The 22,881-nt window shown below is 50.8% G+C and overlaps 1 protein-coding gene across 1 annotated transcript in view; it reads right to left on the bottom strand.

Annotated features, from left to right (window-relative positions):
• Positions 1-18,638, bottom strand: part of LOC111154485 (teneurin transmembrane protein 4) — a 373,890-nt gene extending 355,252 nt beyond the window's left edge. Inside the window, exons 1-2 of the mRNA XM_022514097.1 lie at positions 18,347-18,638; positions 13,886-14,155 (exon numbers count right to left, since the gene is read on the bottom strand). Coding sequence (XP_022369805.1) covers positions 13,886-14,155; positions 18,347-18,569 — 493 coding nt within the window. The 5' untranslated portion in view covers positions 18,570-18,638. The remainder of the gene's footprint in view (positions 1-13,885; positions 14,156-18,346) is intronic.
• Positions 18,639-22,881: the final 4,243 nt, after the last annotated feature.

The raw sequence follows: 22,881 nt of genomic DNA, 5'->3' as shown, positions 1-22,881 counted from the left end.
CCAGGACCCTGGGATCATGACCTGAGCCGAAGGCAGAGGCTTTAACCACTGAGCCACCCAGGCGCCCCATTGAGCCATATTTTTAAATAAGTATTTAATAGTACTTACTTCATATAATTGTGCTGAGTATTGAATAATTTTTATTATTATCTTCCTGGGATACTGAGATTTACCATGGACACAGGTCACTGAAGGCTTTGGAAGCAAGCCGCCATCCTGGTATTGTGGGTCTGTTCCCTTGTCTCTTGATTTGGGACGAGGAGAAAAGCACAAAGCAGTCCCCGGCAGCCAGGAGCCAGCCCGGCTCTCTCCTGTTGGACAATCTCACATACCTCCTTCTGATGGGGGCTCTGACTGGAACAGACTAAGACAAAAACCACTCCGTGATCATGCCTCTAACTCCAACAAAACCAGAACTCCGTCCAAACCAAGCCACAAAATGACTGAGCTTTCCCCCCGATCCGGGATACTGTGGGTCACGGCGGCTGCTCTGGCAGTTACCACTTGACCTGACTTCATTCTTTCTGGGTTCTACGTAAGATTTAAGACACCGAGGCACAGTTACCTCTGCCACCTGACAGTAGCCAATCCAGAGCAGATTGCCTCTTCCTTGAACCCACCCCCAAATCACCTGACATGGGGCCAAAACCTGTACATTCCTTCTCACACCCTCTGCTGGGCCCCCCAAAGGCTCCCCAGGTTGTGCCTTTGTTCTCACTGGAAGGAGTCCAGAAACCCCACTCAGCTACTGGGGAACTTGTGGTGGTTTCTGGCTGGAAGGCATTAAAGATATTTTGATATTTCCCTGCCCTAGTAGAGGGCTGACTTAGAGTTGAGGGGGTCTGGGACTTTTCTACACATGACTACCAGGTAAAGCTTTCTCCCCTAGCCTGTTTCTGAATCAAGCAGGAATCCTGGCTCCAGCACCCTGAGATGATGATGATTATTACTATTATTATTGCTATTGGAATTCCTGAAAACAGTGCTCCAGGATGGGTAGGTAGTATGAGGCCACTGTGATGGCCATTCTCCTTCCTGGGCTCCTGTCCCAGCTCTTCCTGGGCAGATGCTTCGCACCATAGGGGGTCCTGGGAATCATTTTATTCTGGCACGGTTTCTTCTCCTGGCCACCCAGGGTCATTCCCGGCACTCACGTAATACTCTGCAGGATACTGCCTGGGTCCATGCCGCTCTTCCTCACACAAGAGTCCCGGGTCAGAGCCCACACCAGCTTCCCCATCGCATTCGTGGGGCACCAGCAGGCCGCACAGCACGTGCTGCTCGGTGCTTATGGCTGTGCATGTGGCTTCACCACAACCCTCCCCCTGCTCCCCAGCTCATCTATCCAACTGCGGACCAAGGAGCCCTGGCCCCAGGCCCACTGTGACAGCATTTAGACATGCGTCTCTTTTCCTGTGGAAGATCCATCAGGTCATTCTCTCTTCTCCCGTGTTGCCCTAATAGTCAACTTTCTTTGTTAAGCAAGGTCTCATGACGTGGGTAATCACACTCTTGAGTGTTATGACACGAAAGAGAAAGAGTGAAGGGCTACAAAGCTGTCTTGAGAAGTCCACACTGGGTGGTCTGCTAGGGTGACTCCCGAGTTATGCAGAAGGGGGTCCACGTGGCTCACACACGACAGTTAGCACCAGGGGCTGAGAAAGGTCTGCTGGCAAGGCTGGCCCTGGGCTGGAGTCCGGGAACATGACTGGTAAACAGGTCCGTACCTGACATTAAAGCTTCCCTAAAGGGTAAGAGTGGCTTTACGGTGCCTACGCTGCGTGGACAAGTAATGGCAGTCTTTCCTTCTGAAAGGCTAGAATCTGGGCACAAGCTAGGCAGAAGGCAGTGATGCGACCAGCCATCTGATAAAATCCCTGGGCACAGGCTGGCTCTCGAGCTTCTCGGTAGACTGTGCTTTGCATGTCATTACCACTTATTGCTGGGGACTCGGGCCCACCCTGTGTGACTCTGCTGGGAGAGAATGCTTGGGAGCTCGTGCCTGGTTTCCTCTGGACTTTGCCCTCAGCTCCTTTTCTCTTTGTTGGTTTGCTTTGTATCCTTCTGCTGTAATAAACCTCAGCCGTGTGTCCCACTACATGCTTAGCCCCGTGAGTCCTTCCAGTGACTCACTGAGCTTTGGGCACTGCCCCCCCATTTCCCACACGTGGGCTCCAAGTTCGAAGGTCCATTGTCAGGGTTCAAAGTCAGGGTGTGGGCTCAGGTGCTGGGACCAGGGAGATAATGTGATAATTTATGAAATGCTGGGTATTAAAGGACATTGTGAGCTATTACACACTCCCTAAATGTGAGTAATAATGGCCCAGTGCCACAGCAGATTTTTGAAGAGCTTTTTAAATCTAGCTGGGGAAAAAAACTGACATAATATTTTCTCCAAATAAAATGCATCTTTCAGCGCTGCTAACTCTAGGGCTGAGGTAATGAATGATGGAAAGTTGTAGATGCACACAGAAAGAAGGGTAAATCCTCGGGACTTGAGCAGTCTCTCTCTTTTTGTGTGACCAAGTGAGGCTGCAGGAGCAGAGAGATGCCTGGGGCGCCTCACTTCTGATGTGTTGTCTGCCTTCTGACTTAGCCCATTTGGTTCCTATCCAGGAGTTTCCTCTGCATTTTCACAGCCTACTTCTTGCCCAGGATGGCCACTCTCTCCTCCCTCTTCCATCTTTACAAGCAGCTAGAATGGCAAACACTCACCCTTTGTTTATACCACACTTGAAACTGGGTTTGTTCCATACTATTATTTCCTTTTTGGAGGCACATTCAGAAAAGCAATTTGTTCTGTAGCCAAGGTCCGACAAAGCTGAACACAGGAAACTAATTTCAGAGCTGGGTAGTGGAGGGAAAAGTCCTCTTCATTGTTTGGAACATAAAGGATTCACCTCCTTATCTGAAGGGAAGTTGCTTCTTGAACAGATAGCCTGGGCTGAGGATCTTTCTCACCGCACAGCCTGGGAGCAACTGGCCGGAGGCAAATCAGACCTCGGTGGCTGGGGTGGGGGTGGGGGGGCTTGTTGGCAGAGAGAGGCAGGCTGACCAGCTGCCAGTCCCCGTTATGGACGGCAGTGTGTGGGTGTGGGGTCAGAGGGGCCTGGGACTGGATTCCATCCCACCACTTTGCAGCCCTGTGATCTTAGAGCACTTCCAAAACAAGGAGGAGGGAGTTATCTTCCCCCAAGGTTGTTGCAAATGTTCAACAAGATGAGAAAACACTCTGTCATTCCCAGAGTGCTGTGCGGTTAACAACAGTGTAAGCTCACACAGCCCTTTCTGAGTGCCAGGCACGATTCCATGCGCTTCAGTCTCTGAGCTCATTTAATTCTCATAACCGCTCTATGAGGCAGAGAGGAGAATGATGCCCATTGTGCAGGTGAGGACACCCAGGCACGGAAAGTTTCAGAAGCTTGCTTGTGTAACACAGTGTGACACAGCGAGGAAGTCAAAGGGCTGTCTGACTCCGGAGCCAGTGTTTCCAAGTGTGAAAACATCAAGGGTTTTGTTTCTGTTTTGTTATTGTGGAGGCGATGGTCTTGCATATCAGCCCCTTTTTAACCCACCAAGTCACTGGCAGTCAGGCACCCAGACAGTTTTGCAGGTCTGTCTCTGTGAGGCAACGGGCGGGGTTAAGAGGTCTGGATTTTGACAGTCCCGTGTGAGGGACCAGCTTTGTGACTTCCTGGCTGGCAAGTTCTTGAAGCTTTTTTTTTTTTTTTTTTTTTTTTTAAAGTTTTTTTTTTTTTTTTTGAAAGACAGAGATCACAAGTAGGCAGAGAGGCAGGCAGAGAGAGAGGAAGGGAAGCAGGCTCCCTGCTGAGCAGAGAGCCCGATGCGGGACTCGATCCCAGGACCCTGAGATCATGACCTGAGCCGAAGGCAGCGGCTTAACCCACTGAGCCACCCAGGCGCCCAAGTTCTTGAAGCTTTTGAAGGCTGTCTTTGTCAGCCTGGGCTGCCATAACAAAACGCCACAGACTGGGTGGCTTAAGCGACAGAAACATTTCTGACAGCTGTGGAGGGTGCCAGCATGGTGAGGTTCTGGTGAGGGCTGTCCTCCCACCGCGCGCTCACATGGCTCTCCCTCAGTGCACTCGTATGGAGAGAGCAACGTCTCACTCTTCCTACGAAAGCATTAGTCCCATCTGAGGGTCTCACCTTCATGACCTCATCTAACCCTAATTATCTCCACAAAGCTCCATCTCCAAATACCCTCATAGCAGGGCTTGGAGCGCCAGCATATGAATTTTGGGAGGGACATCATTCCACCCCAGTGCTGTCCGAGGCAATTTGCCCCCTTTGACCTCTCCTGTTGAAATCTTTTCTGTGGTTCCTTCCAACCTTCAGGAGAGAAAGGCTGAGCTCTTGAGCAGGTAGTTTTGAACTGTCCTCCACCATGACGGAGGCTAGCTTTTCTCTCTTTCATCTCCTCTTGTGTCCCATTTGCTTGGCCATGCTGTTTCTATATAGTCCACACAGCCACGTATCAGACCTGAGGCTTCTGGCTGCTAGTTTAGTGCTCTCTTTTTTTTTTTTTTTTTTTTTTTTTTTTTTTTTTTTTTTGCCATTGCTGCTCTCCCACTGTCACAAGAAGCTGGGCCTGCCAGTTTGGGAGGAGTCTGGGGGAGGGTCTGGCCTCCTCTGAGACCACTTCCCTAAAGAGGTACGTGGTGGGGTTTGCACAGAGACCGGTTCCGTATCCTGGGAGTGGCCGTGGTTAAACTCTCTGCTCTGTGCTTCATATATCAGGCCCCCATGAACTCCCAGGAGCCCTTCCCCTGCTTTGTTCCACAGGCTTCTCTCCAGCCCGAAGTTAAAGGAAAGAAAGCCATTTCTAGACTGTGGTCCATCTGCCTGTCTTGATTAGTGTGTAATTGAATTTGTAATCAAGATCCACGAGTTGGGGGAAGCCAAATTTCACTCGACATGCTGTTGTCTGGGGTTCCTCTCCAGTTGCCTCTGTGCTGAGCGGAGACCCAGAGGGCCCTATGGATTCAGGGATGACCCTTCCAGCCCCCTGGAACTTCCTGAGTCAGCTCTTCCCATCTGGGGGTCAGCTTTCCCTGCTGTCCTCACAGCTCATAGCGACCCCAGGGCATATGAGCCACCCTGTTGGCCATTTTCACAGGATAAATGGCTGGGATCTACAGACCAGGGATGCCAGCTGTCACTATACAAGCTACGTGACACTGGGCAAGCCAATCTGATCCCTGAACCCAACTGAATCACGAAGCCCTGCCAAATCTATACTCGTTCTCAGTAAGGGAGCCCCCCAAATACAATGTCAACAGTTTTTGGACAAGACTCTGACATCACGAATCGTGGACTCTTTAGGCTGAGGTGTTCTTGAAGGAGAGTAATCGACACGCACAAAGTCCTGCTACGTGCCTGGTACCATCTTTTAAAGTTACTTCTTTCTCACTCAGCTCCTCAATAAGAAAAACATTGTATGGGATAACCTCCTACCAATGCTGTGTGTAAAGCAGAATTAAATTTTAAAATTCACAAAACAACTGACCTTACTATGCGTTATGAACTCTATTCTCCTCTTCTCTGTTCTCTTTGTTATTACATTTCTAAATGATGGTGCGGAGCCCCACCTTTTATGTAAGGATCAGTCATGACCCACAATTTGGAACACACTGTGCTGTTTCTTTCACGCGCACAGTCTCCTGGCAGGCTTATTACAACTTTGGGAGCTCAGCACTCATTTGTTCCCATTTTACAGGTGAAGAAACCAAGGCTCAGTGAGATTCAGTAGGTTGCTCAAAACCATCCAGTTGCTGAGTGGCTAGGCTGGGATTCCGAGTTCAACTCCAAAGACCGTTCTCCTTCCAAGTTATCTTGCTGCCTGAGATTCCAAAAACCCCATCTGGCTGATGGGGAAACTAATACCCAAAGGGGAGAAGTGAGAGGTTCAAGGTCATACCGGGACTGGTGACAGAGCCTAAAACTGACACCAAATTTGTTCCCAGACTCCACACACCCTGGCACTGGAACTAGGCTCCTGTGGGCAGGGAGCTCTTTTCCCACCACCAACTACTCCTTGAGCCATTCTCCCCAGACAAAGCTGAACTTACTGGTGGGGAAAAAAAAAAAATGCCTGGAAAACATCTTCTCATAGGACGTTTGTCATTGTGCACATCATTGCTTCCATTGAATTGAAAATCGTGTTGGCTCTAATTGAAAGCAGAACTGTGGTTTGCTGAACCTCTCTGCACACAGCAGGTCCTAACTTAGTTTCAAGAAAGCAATCTATCTTAATTTAGCATAGCTTTGAATCTCCCTATCTCTTCCTCTTCCCAAGTCAGAAGCCAGGTGCTCTTGTATTAGCATGTTCTGCCCACCAGGGAGAGCAACAGAGCACAGCCCGGGAGGGGTGGGGAGCGGACTGGGGCACATTTTAACTGGGCCAGGACTTCTTAAAGTCCTTTTACAAGGAACTCCCAAGAACAACAGTGTTAGTGGCTGTCAGATACTGGCTTCTAGATCACAGGTAATTCTAGCAGGTGTGATGTTAGGGAGAGGAGGCCCTGTGTTAGACTTTACCAAGGCAGTCTGAGCAGAAGGAAGGGCTGGAATTAACAGGTGAAGGAAAGCCAAAATTATAACAACAACAAAAAAAATGGTGCCACGAATCTCATGAGGGGATAGGGCAAGGCTGGGAGTGGGAGTCAGGAAGCAAGGTTAGAAAATTGGAATGTGGTATGAAGAATGAGCAAGGGATATGGTTCATGACCAAGGCCACAAAAGAGCATGGGATGTGGCATGAGAAGAAGGAGCCCATCTTAGTCACAGAACCTGAGTATGGAGGTCCTCCTCACTGCTACAAGGCCCTGCATAGACCAGGGAAGAGGTGACTTGCTCCCTTCTTCAGGCCCAGATCCCGTCTTCACTGCCTGCAAACTTCCTCTTTGTCTGAGTGTCCATCCTCTTTCTCCCAGATTATAGCAATAATAATAGTAGCCCACCAGGGTCTAACTCAACATAGCTTCCAGAATGTTCCTGTGCTAGCATTCATCAGAGCCTGTCACTCCTCAGCTTAGGACCCTACCGCGTTTGCCCATGCAATGACCTGCCCCACATCACCTCTTTGACCTCCTCCCCTACTCCAACCACACTGGTCTCATTGTTGCTTTTCAAACAAGCCAGACACACTTCTGCCTCAAGGCTCTTGAACCTGTTTTTCCTTCTGCCAGGACCACGTCTCTTCCAGACATCCTCACCACTCACTCCCATGCCTCAAATGTCATCTTCTTAGAGAAGCTTTGTTTGGCCACCATACTGAGAACTGCAGCCTTGCTCTCACCCTGGAATTCCCTGTCTCCTTTTCTGTAACACTTATCATCTGGAAACATCCTACATCATGTAGTTTTCATACTTGTTGATTGTCAGTCTCCTCACTGGGGAGTGGGTAGTTTTGCCTGTTTTGATCATGCTGGAACCCCAAGATCTAAAACAGTGCCTGGCAATGTGGTAGGTGCTCAATAAACCAATGGTAAATGACTGGTGATCCTTCTAACTTTCCAGCCCTCCCTCTGAGCACACTGTCCCCATATTCCTAGTTGTACCCCTATCTGCCAGACTCATTGTCCATCTTCATACCTTGTCAGAACACCCTTCCTTTTCCCTTTTTACCTGTCAGTCTTTTCCACCCCTCAAAGCCCAGGGGGCCAGTACTTCTTCTGGTTGGAATTTTTCTCTTAAACTTCTATGATCCCTACTTTCTTTCTTTATTTAGTTTGTTTGTTTAATTTATTTTTTATCTTTATTTTTTATAAACATATAATATATTTTTATCCCCAGGGGTACAGGTCTGTGAATCACCAGGTTTACACACTTCACAGCACTCACCCCAGCACATACCCTCCCCAATGTCCATAACCCCATCCCCCTCTCCAACCCCCCCTCCCCCCAGCAACACTGTTTGTTTTGTGAGACTACGAGTCACTTACGGTTTGTCTCCCTCCCAATCCCATCTTGTTTCATTTATTCTTCTCCTACCCCCTTAACCCCCCATGTTGCATCTCCACTTCCTCATATCAGGGAGTATGATCCCTACTTTAAATGTCTTTTCTCCAGCAACTCACAATCTGAGGATGGCCTGGTATGATCTCTAGCTCCAAATCAGCTCTAATGGGTTATGGATTCTGTCTTTCCTGCAAGCTTCCAATACTGATGAAGAACTTTATGTTCTGGAAACATTTAGAATCACCTCCCAGATTTTATATATATATGGTACATGTTGAACTAATAAAAGAGTTTCTATAAAACAGAGCAAACTGTAGAGTGCAGTGGTCAGGAAAGATAACGGGTACTGGGGAGAGGCAGATTTGGACTCAAACCCTGGTGCCACCATTTTTTAGCTGTGCAAACTTCAGGAAGTCACCTAGCTTCTCTGAATTTGTTTCCTTGGCGAGAAACTGAGGAAAGGTTGAGTCAATAGGCTTGATGTCCCTAAGGTGCTTCTAGCTCCTTGATTCTCAGATTCCCAAATTCTCTAATAGGCCCTTTCTAATCCTTTATGGAACTCGGGGCCTTACAGCCCTCATTTTACTGCCCAGTCGGAGAGTCTAATCCCTAATTCCTCTGCATTCCTGGGAGGGAGTGTGGGCCAGCTCATGGGAAGAGAAGTCAAATGTGGATGTCTAATCCCTACTCAAGCCAAGGGGGCCCGGCTTCCTATCCTACAAGATGGCTGGGTAGATGCCGTATTCTGGCCACTTAGGGAATTAATGATAGATATTCTTATAGATTTTTTAAACCACGTCTCATGAGCATGGAGCCAGGGAGGGTGGAGGATAAATTGAGTTAAACTGGTAATGAGCTTCTTTCTCACTGTGCTTTGGAGATGCTCACCTAATCTTCTGACTCTGAATAAGCAATTTGGCTGCCTAATTAGGTTAACCAATAATTTCCCTTTCGACACCTAGACTGCGTGATAATTTGGGGGTAACCGTGATTCTGTTTCATCGTCTCTTTCCTGGATGCATTTCTCAGTTTGCCTCTGGGATTAAAGCACAGAGTAAATTCTCACTATTCCCCAGACCTACCATGCCTCTTCACACGTCTCTAAGCCCTGGCTTGTGCAATTACCTGTGCTGGGAACGCCTCTCTCAGAGCCCTGATGCTCAGTGAAATCCTACGTGGCCTTCAAGCCCAGGTGCATAACGTGAGTGGAAAGAAGGAATGAGCCTTTGCACCCTCAGGGTAAAACCAATGGCTACTTTCACCATCATTCTACAGCTCCTTGAAAAATTAATATTAAGAGCTAGCATCAATTAAGGACCAACACAGACCACACGCTTCACATGCTTCCCCACATGCTTCACTATGTTGTAGCATAGGCTCATAGCAACACGTCAAGGAAAGAAGATGATATGCTTTTTCTGTTTTGTTGTTTTTTTTTAATTATTATTGTGGCAAAACACATATAACCCTTTAAACCAGGGCTAAGCATACAACTCAGTGGCATTAAGTATGGCCATCAGACTATTCCTTTGCAGAATTTCTGCAACATCCCTAACTGAAACTCTGCATCCATTAAACACCAACTCCCCATCCCCTTCCTCTCCATCCCTAGTAACCACAGCTGTGTTGTCTCAGAAATGAGGGAACTGTGGCTCGGGGAGGACGGGGGACTCACCCAAGATTTCAGAGCCGAACGTGGCACTGCGAGGCTATGAAGCCGGGTATTCTCACTAGACTCCAGAGCCACTGCTCTTCTGACCCAGCCATGGTGCCTGCTATCCCTCCACTGTAGACGGAGACACAAGGATGTCTGTCATGTCTCCACCTCCCTGCTATTCATCCAGGCTCCTGATTCTAGAGTAATGCCCAGCATGCCGAGGGAGCTTGGGATAGATGGAGAACAAATGACAACAGGAATCTACAACAGAGACGTCGTGTCAACCGGACCCAGTGGTTGGGAATGGAGCTCGGACCATAACCATTGCTTTGTGAAAAAACATTTATTGAGCGCCGACTGTGTGCCTGGATTGACGCCAACATCTTGTTGTCCCCTAGCTTGCTGGCCCCACCTCATCAGGAGAGGCCCGAGGGCTGGCTCTGCCTGATGGCCCTGGGATGGAAGATTTGTGTTTCCGTTACCCAGTCAATCCTGTATTTATTTTAGATATTAAGCAGTGACATAAAAGCTGCTGACATTAACCTTCAGGGGCAGAAATTGCCTTTAATGGACCCCATAAAAGTTATTATTGATGGCAGCTGCGTGCAGCATCACTGTGACCTCAGCAAAAGCCTCCACCACTATCAATACTGTTGACAATTACTATTGACTAATGCAAGGCTGGGCGGGGAGGCAGAATGGATGTTCCTTCCCGTGGCTGGAAGTCACTGTGGGTTACTTTGCATTCCACCTTTGGTAAGGATCTCAGAGAACTTGGTCACACATTTGAGAGTTCAGCACTTACTGATTCAAGTGGAGCTGGGCAAAGCACTCAGATTATAGGATTGGGGAGATCTGACTTCCCACCCTGGTTAAGTTGATCTGCTGACTTAACCACCCACAGAGTCTCTGCCAGGTTAGCCAACCTTTGTGGAGCCTCAGTTTTCCCATCTGGGAGATGGGAATGCTATGGCATCGTCATGAGGCTTAAAGGCAATCGCAAGTGAGCAGTGGATTGACACAGTGGGCCCTCCGTGTGGCTCCCCTGTACTCCCAAAGAGCGGCCACACAGTGAGAGGCTGGCCAGTGCACCCAGTGTGACAGAGCCCTGTTCTGGTAGTAAGACCTGAGTTCTCATCGAAGAAGAAGAACTGGGGCTGGAGAGGAATGCAAGACAAAGAGAGGAGGGCAGGAGAGGGAGATAGAGATGAGAGGGCCAGGGAGAAGGGAGGGAGAGCAGCCAGGACAGAACCAGACTCCTGGGAAGGGCCTGGCTCCAGCTCTTTTCATCTTCACCTCCCGGGCCCCTCAGCTGCAAGTTGGAGAGACAACGGTGTGAACAAGAACGCTGTCGACCTCCTCCGCAGAAAAAAGGGAGTCATTCCTATGGCGCATGCACTGCCAGTACGATTTCCTGTCACTAGTTAGACCCAAGTAGGACACAGCTGTGAGTGTAGCTTCCCACCTCCGGGCAGGTGGACAGGAACATGAGCACCTGCGGGTGTCTGGGCTCAGGGAGTCTGGGCCTGGAGGGGCTGTGGAGGCCAGGGGGGTCTTCATGAGGCTCACCTGCCCACCTTCACCTGCTTGTCTGCCCTGAGTACAGAGAGGCCTAAGGGCTGCAGCCAGTATCGAAACGAATGATCAGAAGGAGGAGGTGGCCTGGCCAGAGGAAGCAGGCAGCCATTTCCTGTCCCCGTTATCAAAGGCTGAAGCTTTTCAGGCTCCTCGACTCTGTCATTATCACCCAACAGAGGCTTAATTCGGCTATAATTCAGCTCTCAGGGAATACACAATAATGTGGGCGGTGTGCACCTCACTCTGTCATGACTTTGTTGAAAGATCATCATTTGTCACCATGGCAAGAAGCCTTCAAAAGGACAAACAACCTCAGCCTTTTGCTGCAGAGGGAATGCACTGGCACCAGGACTATGAGAAGAAAGATTCTGGAGCCATACAGGCCTGAGTTCAAATCCTGTCTTGCTAGCTGTGTGACTGGCAGGTATCTTAACACCTTGGTGCAGTTTCCTTATTCTGGCAAAGGGGATAAAAAAAACCTACTTCAAAGGGGCGTTGTGGTGGGGTGGGGAGGGGAGATGAAATATGAGAACTAGAGCACCAGCACTGTGCTTGGGGTCTACCACTCAGCAGCAGCTGCTCACTGACAGTGTCACTACGATCCTTTCCTTCTTGCGCACCTTCATCTGAATGTAACCACCTCGGGTCCCAGAACCCCACATCCAGAAAGGCCTGCAGGTCATCCAGCCCAGTTATTTCCAAAGGTGTTCATCTGAACACTGAACCCATCAGACACTCTGAGAACAAAGGGTTCCATGCTCCGATCAACTGGGGGAATGCTGCCTCTATCACTCCTTGGTGATTTACCCATTAGCATGCACATTTTAATAGATTAAAGGCTCTGACAAGTCCTGCAGTAAAGAAATTGGTTTGAATTCATTCAACATAGTGTTTCTTACATTATTTGACCACAGAGTGCTTTCTTATTGTCATCCCCTCACCAACCTAAGCACTATTAACATTCTCAGATATAGGAAATGCAGATTTGGTTGAAACTGCTTATTTTATAGTTGAGGAAATGGAGGTCCAGAGAAAGGATCCAACTTATCCAGTGGCACACCCCAGGTCAGTGATGGAACTGAGGTTTCCAGCCTCCTAATCAGAGACCATTTTCTCTGTACAGGACTTACACATCAAGTCCCTGCTCTGGTTCAGCGCATGGTGGGAGTGGTGGGAGAAGGGGCTGCTGGCTTGGCTTGGGCCTTAGTGAGAAGGTGGAGGAAGGACAGTAGATGGCTTGTCATTGCAGAGAGGGGTATCTCCTTCAGGTACTTCGGTCACTGGCCCACTCACAGGGCTGGTTGGGGGCCAAGGGAGGGAGACAATGCCAAGCCAGCATCTAGGCACTGCTTCTCTCCTACCCCTCAGACAGGTGCACAGGTTCCCTAGGAAACCTCCGAGCTCTCCGGGAGAGGTGGTGGAATGGGTATTTGGAACTCTGCTGTACCTGACTCTTTAGGTAAATAAATTTCTCACCTGACTCTGACTTTACTGGGCTCCTGCCTGACTCCAAATCTGGGGTTGTGCTGTGCATAACCCAGCTAGAGCATCCTTTTCAAAGACTAAACTGCCTTAACCTTCGCCTCCGACATGGTCCCCACCCTGAGTCTGGGGAATCCTGGACAGCGATCACCAAGAGCCTGCATTTGGAGCCGGAAACCAGTAGGGGACACTGGTGCGCGGCTTGGCCCAGTGTTCACTCACATTGCCCTTCTCACTCTGATACAGAAGCACCAGCAGACCCCCTCATCAGACTTCTGACAAACAAAAGCCCTCTCCTTCCCTGGGCAGAGAGGCCGTCTCTGGTCTCTGCCACCCTCCCCGGGACTTGGTTGCTAGCCCCAGCAGGTGGCTCCTCAGTTCTGCCCTGCGTCCACAGAGCTGCCTGGAGCATGGCAGGAAACAAAGCCCCAGACAAAGGAGATTGCCTGAGCAGAGTCCCGCAGGGCTGTCTCTAACGCCAGAGCCCCTCAGACACCTGTTAACAAGGTCCCAAAAGGAAGGAGGCAAATTCTGAAACCAGGTTCCCTTCCTTTCACCTGAAAAAGGAGGCATGTGAACTAGCTGCCTTCTTCTTTTCCCACAGCATCACTCGGGCTTTGGAAGAAGGGCTGCAGGGTGAGACAGGGCTAGACAGCCCACAGCCTGTGTGTCCCCAGATCTGTAGCTGAGATCAAGGGAAAGCGGGAGCAACCCCTCACGTTTTGTGACCCTGATGTGACAGATTCTGTTGAAGGCCATGCTGTGACCAGCATAAGACCCTGGGCAGGGCGCACCTGTGGCGACTGCCCAGGACCGTGGAGCCCCTGGAGGCTGGAGACCGAGCAGGATTCGGGCAGGATCAGACACGGCTGACGTGACGGACAACAAGCCTCTGGGGGCTGGTTACCGCTGCTCCCCCATACAGAGGCACCTTGCAAGTAATCCCCCTGGGCCTTAGGCGCCCCCCGATCTGAAAACGAAGAACAGCGACCCAGTCTCTGGCGTGTCACCAGCGGGTGGGTATTTCATGTGACTGTGCAGAGGCTCTGACTTCTGACCCCTGAGAGCAAAGCAATCTTTCACCAATGTCACCCAAGCCCCAGCAATGGAGCAGAAAATCAATATTGTCATGAAAAGCCTGGCCTCAAGATCCAGGCGCCTGGCATGGGCACGCAGGCCACTCACCGGTCTCGGTGTTCTCGTGCTCCGTGTCGGTGAGCGTGAGGTTGGAGTTGGCTCGGCTGGACAGGCAGGAGCTGCGCCCGGATCGTGTGCTCCGGCCCCACAGCCGCACGGGGTGCTCGGGGGACAGCACGGTGTCGGCCTCCACGTCGGCGTCAGAGCTGGCCCCCAAGGAGTAGCCGCAGTGCGGGAGGCCTATGTCTGTCCGGTACAGGGTCCCGTGAGGGGGCGTCACCTCTCCCAGCCCCAGCTCCCGCAGGCTGAAGTTGGCTCCTGGGAGGAAAGGCAGGTGAGCTTGGTTAGGGTCACCCCGCCAGAAACCGGACCCCTCAACTCGGATTCACTATTGACTTTGGAGCTGGCGTGGTGTTCCCCGCACAGGCCTCTCTGCCCCTCCCCCATCGGCCCAACCCCTCCACATCCTTTAAGGCCTACCTTGCACAGCACCTCCCTTGTGAAGTTGCCCCTAACACCTACACCCTGCGAGGCAGTCATTGCTTCTTACAGCCACGCTCCCTCCAAGAGTCCTTGGCCTCAGGCGTCCCACACAGGCCACGGCCTGACCCTTCCGCTGCTGCTGCCCTCAGTGGATGCAGGGACCATGTCACACTCATTCCTAAATCCCCCTGCCCAGCACTCAGTACGGGCTCAAGAGATGTCTGTTAAATTGATGTCCAGTCCAGGGAGGACCTGGCAGAAAGCTGCACTCCTGAGCAGGGCAGTCGTCTAGTTGAGGGGATGCAGATGGCTGCCCTGGGACCTGAAGGTCCTTTCTGCCAGGCCAGGAAAGCCTGGAGCATGACAAGGAAGATGGGCACTGGCAGAGAAAAGTGGGCCTCACACAGGCCATGGGATCTGCCTTCTGCTTCCTCAAGCCATGTGGGGCTGGGACTGTGGCGGGAATCTGAAGGCTTTGGAGTAATCCAGGGAGCCCGGTGCACAGCCAGAGCTGGGCTGCTGAGAGGACTGGAGGGCTCAGGAAGGCCTGGCGATGTCCAGGACTGAGGCCAGGGAAGACCCAGGTGAGGGGAGTTCACCCGGAGATTTGCATTTGAGTAACATTTCCCCTTCCATGGGAAATGCAGCGTCCATGTTACACCTGAATGTTCATTCAATGTCTATTCAAGGACAGCTTCTCCCATGTTTTTATATTCCCATGAGTATTTGGGGGATGAGAAAGAGGGGTGGACAAAGGCACCAACAGCCATATCCCAAATAAACCAACGATCTGGGAAACGGCCTTCTAATCAGGTAGCACTCACATCCAAACCAATTCCAGCTGGCTGTGGCCTTCAGCAACACACAACACACAATAGGGCGTGGTGCCAGATTTCATAGCAAGTGGGGCAGATACAACCAAAACCATGATTAAGGGTTGAAGTCCAAAGTGGGGAGATCCACGGAGAATGCTCTGGGAACATGGAGGCAGAGAGTGGGCGCTCAGAGGAGAGGTCTGCTGATGAAAGTGAACTTGGAGAACAGAGGAAGAAGAGATGTTCAGACTTGGAAGGATTCCTATAACCAGGGCCAGGGCTGAATAGGAAAATCTTCAAAGGCAAGTGAGTAGGTCTCCTCCCCTGGTCCTGGAGGGGACCTGCCAGAGAGGGAGGAGGGGAGCCAGCTGGGAGAGCTCTGGCCATAGTCACGGGGATCACTGCAAATCAGCTCTGTGCTCCGGAGGGTCCCAGGCGGCTCTGGGAGCAGCACCTCTGTCCTGGCACAGAGTGGGTGCTCAGTGCAAGTTGTAAGAAAAGAGACACAAAGTCTGGCAGGACTTTGGTGGACGGATAGAGAGGGAAGGAGGGGAGCAGACACCACCTGGGCTGCTACTGAAATGAGAGCTACAGTGGGACGAGGGGTGCCCCAAGCCTGGTATTCAGCCTTAATGTGAGGCTATAGTCATGGAACCGTTCTCTACTGGTGCATACTGCAACTGATGCCCGAGCCTCCTCCCACCCTCTGCCTGCTGCCTCTGCTCTGCTACTCCAGCCCCTTCCCTAGAAACAATGTCCAGCCTCCACGTGACACAGCAGAGCAGGGACCACCGGGCTCTGCTCAGTGGCTAGGCAGACGTTCAGGGTTGGTCAGGGCAGGGGTCAGACGGATGTTAAATATTCTGAATATCCCGCTATGTGCCCTTCGCTCCCCTTGTGTTCTTCTTCTAAGGAGAAGAAACTTGCAATTGGGGCCTAAATCCCCTCAGTCTGCTTCCCACTCTCTCCGCACACCATTCGCCCTGCTTTGCCCCATTCACCTCTCACTGCCCTCCCTTCTCAGCCCGTCTCATTCCCCGCCCCAACACCAGCTCATATTCCCGCCTTGATGGGCTGGCCCTCTCAAGGGAGGCCAGTCACACATCAGAAGAATGTGAAAGAAACAGCCCAGGCTGCATCCATTTCCATGTGGCGTGCCCGCCCTCCATGCCCTTTTAGGCAGCCAGACTCAGCATGAGTATGAATGAGCTGAGACATCTCATGAGGGCTGACTCTCAAGGCTCCCTGATCCCTGTGAGCCAGCCTAGCCGCCCCCCCGCCGCCCCCCACCCCCGAGGTGGGAGTTTAGGAGATTTGGTTCATCAGATATGAGAAGTCCTTATGATCTGTTCACTTTATGTACTTTTGGCCTCTTTCCTGAGATCCCAGGCATGGGTAGACATACCACGTCTCTCAACATCAAGTTGTGCGATCTTGGGCTGGGGCAATCACCTGAGCCTCAAAGTTCTTCTCTTTAGAATGGAGACAATAATCTAGGATCTGCTACCCTCACAGAATTTTTAAGGATCTAGGGAGGTAATGGATAGGGAAGTACTTTGTCGAGTGCCATGGTCATGCCTGCCTGTGAGATGGGGATGCTTCTGACTTATTATTGATAAAGATGAGGGGGCTCCTCCGTGCAGACTCATGTGCTAGGGTGACTCGCAGGCCAAACGGGGCCGGTCGGGGCTGGCTGAGCTCTAGCAAGCACAGGCAGAAGAGAGCTGGAAGAAAGCTTTGATACCAGTTTGTCCCTTCCCTTCCTTGAGACCCAGAGCGGGCTATTCATGGTAGGCGGTCTTTATGAAGCACCTGCTCCATGCCAGGCACTGTGTCAAGGGCTTTATTTACAATCCTCATTAATCCTCATGAGCACACACTATTAGGAGGCATCACCAGTAACCCACTGCCCAGGTGAGGAAGCTGAGGCTAGTCAAAAGGGCCGATCCAGTATCCAAATCCAGATCTGTCACTTGCCAGTCTGAGCTCTAAACCATAAACCGGACAAGAGTTGAAGAACTTTCCTCTTTGAAGCCTGAGAGGCAGCCTTCCTGACAGGTTGGCTCTCACGTAGATTTGGTCCTACGGAAGAGGCCGGTTGCGTGCCAGGCTCTCAGAGGGGCTGTGTGTACATGAGACCGGTTCCTCTTACCTCTGAGATCTGGGGCAAATGGTTCAGCCTGGCATTGTTGTAAGGATTAGGTAACAATGCCAAAACAGATCTAAACTACACAGCACATGGCCTGGCTAATCCTGGCTGGAGGGGGAGCAGGTGGGGCAGAATCGGCCATTGGTAGCAGCCAGTCAGGCATCAGAGAAGGCCCACAGCTCTTTCGGCAGAAGAACAGCAATCACTGATGCACCAGGGTAGGGAAGAAATACCACGGTGCTCGTGGGGATGATGAGTGGGTCTGCAGGGCTGGAGCCCTGGTGGGAGGGTGTGGAGAGGTAGGGGATCAAAGAGTCCAGGGAGGAAAAACGGATTGGGGAAAGTCCCTTATGCCAGGTAAAGGAGCTCAGATTGAGGGCAATGGGGAGTCATTGCCGACTTCACTCTAGCTGCAGTGCACAGAATGGCCCAAAGCGGGCAGCACCAGGTGAAAGGGGTGGTGGTCAACCCTCCCAGAGAGATGACAGTGGTCTGAACTGGGATACTTGGCTGAGGGCGTGAAGAAGAGGGACGGATTTGAAAAGTATTTGGACAGGCTTTGGTGACTACTATACTCAGGAAGTGAAGGAGAGGAGACAGGTGCCAGGATGTTAGGTCTGTCTCAGGAACGTGTTCCTCCCAAAGTTAGGACAGTGCTTCCTGCAAGGAAGGTGATTCTTTTGTTGAATGGATACATACATGAGGAGTAACAAAACCAACAGCTGACTTGACTCCGCACTTGATGTCTGCTTACCACTTCCACCACGCCGCTCTTCAGCAGCGGGAGACCACTCAAGCCCGTCTAACAGGTGAGGACTGAGGCCAGACGAGAGCCGGTGGCAGTGCTGAACTCAGCCCCTGCTCCTAACCACCTCTTTATGCCAACAGCGTGAAGATGAACAAGCTAAGAATGAGTTACCGGCAGGCTCTAACCAGATCCAGGAGCCGAAGGAGCCGAGGCCCGGTGCTGACCTGCGTCCCGCCCTCCCGCCTGCTCACGTGCCCGCGTGCCCACGCACCCAGGAGCACACCTGCCTCTGGCCCCGCCCCTGCCGCCCTCACCTGCGCGGCAGAACTCCTCGGCCTCCTGTGGTACCATGTCCTTGACGCGGCCGCCATAGGCCAGGCGGGCATCCTGGTCATAGGCCTTCAGGGTCTCGCTGGAGCTGTAGGACTTCTGTGGAGCTTTGCCCTCCTCGCTGTCCGCGGACGAGCTGGTGTAGCGGCGCTCGGCGTCACGGCGCCGGGTCAGCGAGCGGTACGGCTTTCTCTCCTTCACGTCCATGGCCTCCGGCCTGCGCTCCTCCACATCCACGAACAGGGTCCTCGCGGCACTCAGGGCCGAGTGGTCTGAAGCCAGGGAACCAAAGAAAGGGCAGAAAGGGCATGAGCTCAGGCCCCAGGAGGCAGAGGCAATACCCCGGTCTGTCTCGCACCTGATTGGCCCTGAAAGGCTGTGGAGGAGGGACTTAAGACTTGGGGAGGGGAGGGCACTGTTCCACTGCCACACCCATGTTAGTAGCAGAGGGGCCCATGCACCCAGGGGCTCTGATGATGAATCCGGTCCCCATCTGCGGCTCTGCCTGTCCACCACGAAGACACCTCAGCCTCCGCCTGCCCACCACGAGGACACCTCAGCCTCTCTTCCAGCGATGGGTATCAAGGAAGCCGACAACAAAGACCAGAGCACACTGATTTCCATAATCTCTCTACATAGGAATCATGTGTTTGTTCCCAACATGTCCCCAACTGGGACAGGGCCTGACACAGAGCAGAGGCTACTTAAGAATTTGTGAAATGAATGACCATACTCAGGCACTGGGGTGAGCACTTAGCATGTATCTCTTCCCTACCAAGATCCCAAAGGCCCTCTCCAGGGCAAGTCTCAGCCTGCACTCCACAGCAAACTCTGTTCATCTCATTAAAGAACTCTCTAGACCCACTCAGATGGGTCCAAATGTCCTAACCTGGAAAGCCATTTACTCAGCCAAAGAATGGTCTGAGGTTATCACTTGGTGTCTTTGGGATTTATCACGGATCCCAAGTGTCTACTGTAGACTTCCTTCTACATGTTTTCCATGATACTCAAAGAGTGCAAACATTTGTGATTTTATTGGTGCCCCATAATAACCATAAAGCACATAAGACAACTATTTTCATTCCCATTTTATACATGGGGCAACAGTGGCCCAGAGCCAAGGCCACAGGGTGCATTAGTAACCAAGCCAACATTAGTAGACCAACCATGACATGGGGTTGCAACTAGAGCCAATCAAGATGTATAAATGATACTTTTGGAGACCTAGTTCTCAAAACACCCCTGGAAATCAGTTCTGGGACAAAGAGCCTGAGCCAGGATCCACAGAAATCAAATCATCTTACTGGGGCCCAAACTGAGGGTTCTGAGCTCTGGTTTCTTAACATTCAGCCTCCCGGCACTGGCTGACTAGATGACAGCTGGTCCTCTGAATGCCTGAGGGGCAGGGCTGGACAGAAGACCAGTGATAATACTCCCCATGCCAGGATGTGTAAAACCTTTGTGCCTGCAATCCATAGTTTGAAAAGCATCTTACATTGTGACTGGATGTATATACTTATGTACATGAATATGTGTGTTTATATGTATAAAATGGAAATAAGATTCACAAAACTGAAGTTACTACATGATGAACAATGTACTCTGATATTTCCTATTTCATTCTCTCTTTTTTTTTTTTAAAGGCTGATTATAACTCCCTAAATTGACCCAATCCTAGCTTTTGACCCAAAGCACTGTTCTGGTGTAATTTGCTTGAGGATGTATGGTGACTGTCACCTAGCCTCTGTGCCCTCTGGCCCTTCACCTCCAACCCATCCCCATGAATGACTATAATGGTGATGGTATTATAGAGGAAGCAATAAAGTAAAGTGAGCCATGATTAATACCAGTGACTAATAATTTGTAATATTAACAATGGTTTTACAATAAGAGCCAATATACTGTTATTAGTAGCAGCAGAGTACTGAGTACTTACTTCCGTTAATGTTCTAATAATATTTTAATCCTTACTTCAATTATGTAATATAGGTACTATGCTTATCTATAAATTACAGATGGGAAATTGGGAGGTTAAGTATACTGCCCAAAGTTACATGGCTTCTGATTGGTGGAGCCATCATCCTGACCGAGGGGTTGAACTTGGCACATGGATACAACCACTCGATGATATTGGCTCTGTAGGTTGTGCCAGATGAGAAATCTCCTATGCCCAGATCATCCCACTGCCCTGCTTATGCTTCCAGAGCAGCTCTGCAGAGGCTCCAGGATAAATTCCAGTCTCTTGGTCAAAATGGAAGGCCATTGTTTGATCTGGCCCAATTCACTTCCTTCTCAGTGAGCCACCTGCAGCTTTCCTGGACAGTAATTCTTCGGCCTCTCTACCTCTGTGCACATTGATTTATCATTGCACATCCAGCTAGAGGATGGTCTGTGTCCGTGTCTGCCTCTGCCCTTGACTGCAGCTCCTCGAGGACAGGCCTGGCATCCACAGAGCTCATGAGATGTGTGCTGAATGAATGAAAGAATACAATTACGGCAGCTACTATTTTACTTCTTACCACTCATCAGGTGGTATAAAATACTGGTAGTTTGATTTAGATATATCTAAAATGGAATTGAAGGCAATGCTTAGATGCATGTTTTTAAAATTCCAAAGGAAGTCTGCATTTGAAATATGCGTCCACCACTTACTCAGAAGCTGTGTGACCCAGGACAAGTTATCTAACCTCGCTGTGCTTCAGTTTCCTCATCTGTCGGACAGTAGTACCAACCTCTTGGGGTTGTTCTGAGGATGAACTGAGTTAATACACATCCCTGGTATATATGGTCCCTAATACCCAGTGGGTGCTCAAAAAACGTTAGCCATTACTATCCTCAGAAAAAACCCACATTTTATTTTTAAAAGGCCCACTTTAGAAGGCTCCAGCTAAGTGTCAGTTATAATTGGAGAAGGAACATCCCCGCGGAAACATATGTTAATAAGGCCGAGACACATTTTAGGCTGTTAAATTGGTGGACGACTATGTCTTCTTATCAGCGTGAGCCTGTTGACCCAAGGCACTGGCTTCGAGGCAGAGGCTGAGTGACTACGAATTATTAGGAACATAGCCCTGAAACCCACAGCTTCCCTGTCACAAAGCAGAGGCAGAGAGAGCACGTGCCTTGCTCCCATTCCCTGTTTATTTTTTTTCTATTTTAGGCTTAGTATAGTAATTCAGTAAATAGTGTATTTTTTTTTTTTTTTTTTAAGAGAAGGAGGTCGGTCATGGTTCACACCGGGCTCGGCGTTTAACAGAGGAGGAAGAGGCCGGGACACAAGAAGTGACAGTGGAGAAGAGCTCCCCTTGGAACGAGGGTCCGCAGTCCAGGGACTCAGAGACCTGGCGGGTAGATGGAGGAATGAGGGCCTGGCTGGGACCCCCCCTCCCACTGCGACCCTCCTCCACGGGCTGGGCAGCAGAGGCACCCCGTAAATATGTCAGTCCCTCCTAACCCTGCTGACCAGGGGTTCCCTACCACCCCTAAATCCATTAGCCTGACTTTCCTGACCCTTCCTCTGCTCCTTCTCACAGCCGGCAGAGCACTTGGCTTCTGCCAGAAGCATACCCTCTGTTTCTGTCCTTCAGACCTGCCAGCCATTTCTCAGACACCCTCCATCTAGACGGTCACTGAGCCTCCACATCTCTGTTTCGCTGGGTTCACCTGAGGGTGGCACCTGAGACAGATTGGGCAGGAGGGTGTAGACGAGAGGGGGCAGTGCTGCTTCCCTGCTCTCTCCCTGCTTTGTAGTCCTTTGTCTGTTCGTTAGACCCCAGGTGGTCTCTCTTCCAGGCCTCTTTCAATATCCTTCCCTGCCCTCACCCATCCAGGCCTGGGGAGGGATGGGGGGCGGCGGTGGTCCCCGTTTCCTGCCGCTACTAGCTCTAGACCTTGGGTTTTCACCATAGTGGCTTGCTCTCCTCACCTACCCACACCTCTGTCCCTTCATTAAAGTGTATTCATTTAAAGCATCTGGAGTGAATCTTGTTTCCTGGGGGATCCTGACCCCTGGCTATCGGGATGACTTTCAGTTATCATCGGGACCGCTTCCTGGGGCTTACTGTAGGCCAGATGCTGGGCGAAGTGCTTGCATTAGGTGATCTCACTGAGTTCCCACCATCCCACTCTAGTGGTCCCTCTTAATAAAGAGAACCCGAGGTTTAAAGAAGGTAAGTAAAGCCACACAGTCAAGAAGCGGGTTGAAGGCTGGATCCATCTGTGTCCAGACCTCCCTTCACAGCCCTCCACCACGTACAGTAACGGAATGAGCTCCACTGCCCTTCTCCAGACAACCCCTGGCTATGGGGCTCTGGCACGTTAGGAATTGGCTTTGTTAGATGCTTCATAAACTATAACGTTCCTTCTATCTGTAGGCGTACGGGATTGGAGAAGAACTACTCTTAGCACCACCATCGTCGTCATTATCGACGTGTTGCTATTTCTGATGCACAAATGCTATAACTGCACACACGTAACGTGTGAGACTCTGGCCTGCTCCTGAGGCGCGGCTGGCTGAAAC

The sequence above is a fragment of the Enhydra lutris genome, unplaced genomic scaffold, assembly GCF_002288905.1.
Source record: "Enhydra lutris kenyoni isolate GAN:26980312 unplaced genomic scaffold, ASM228890v2 scaffoldscaffold37, whole genome shotgun sequence".
Taxonomy (NCBI): Eukaryota; Metazoa; Chordata; class Mammalia; order Carnivora; family Mustelidae; genus Enhydra; species Enhydra lutris.
The sequence above is the reverse complement of the archived record's forward strand: the minus strand, read 5'-3'. Positions and strand labels throughout refer to the sequence as shown.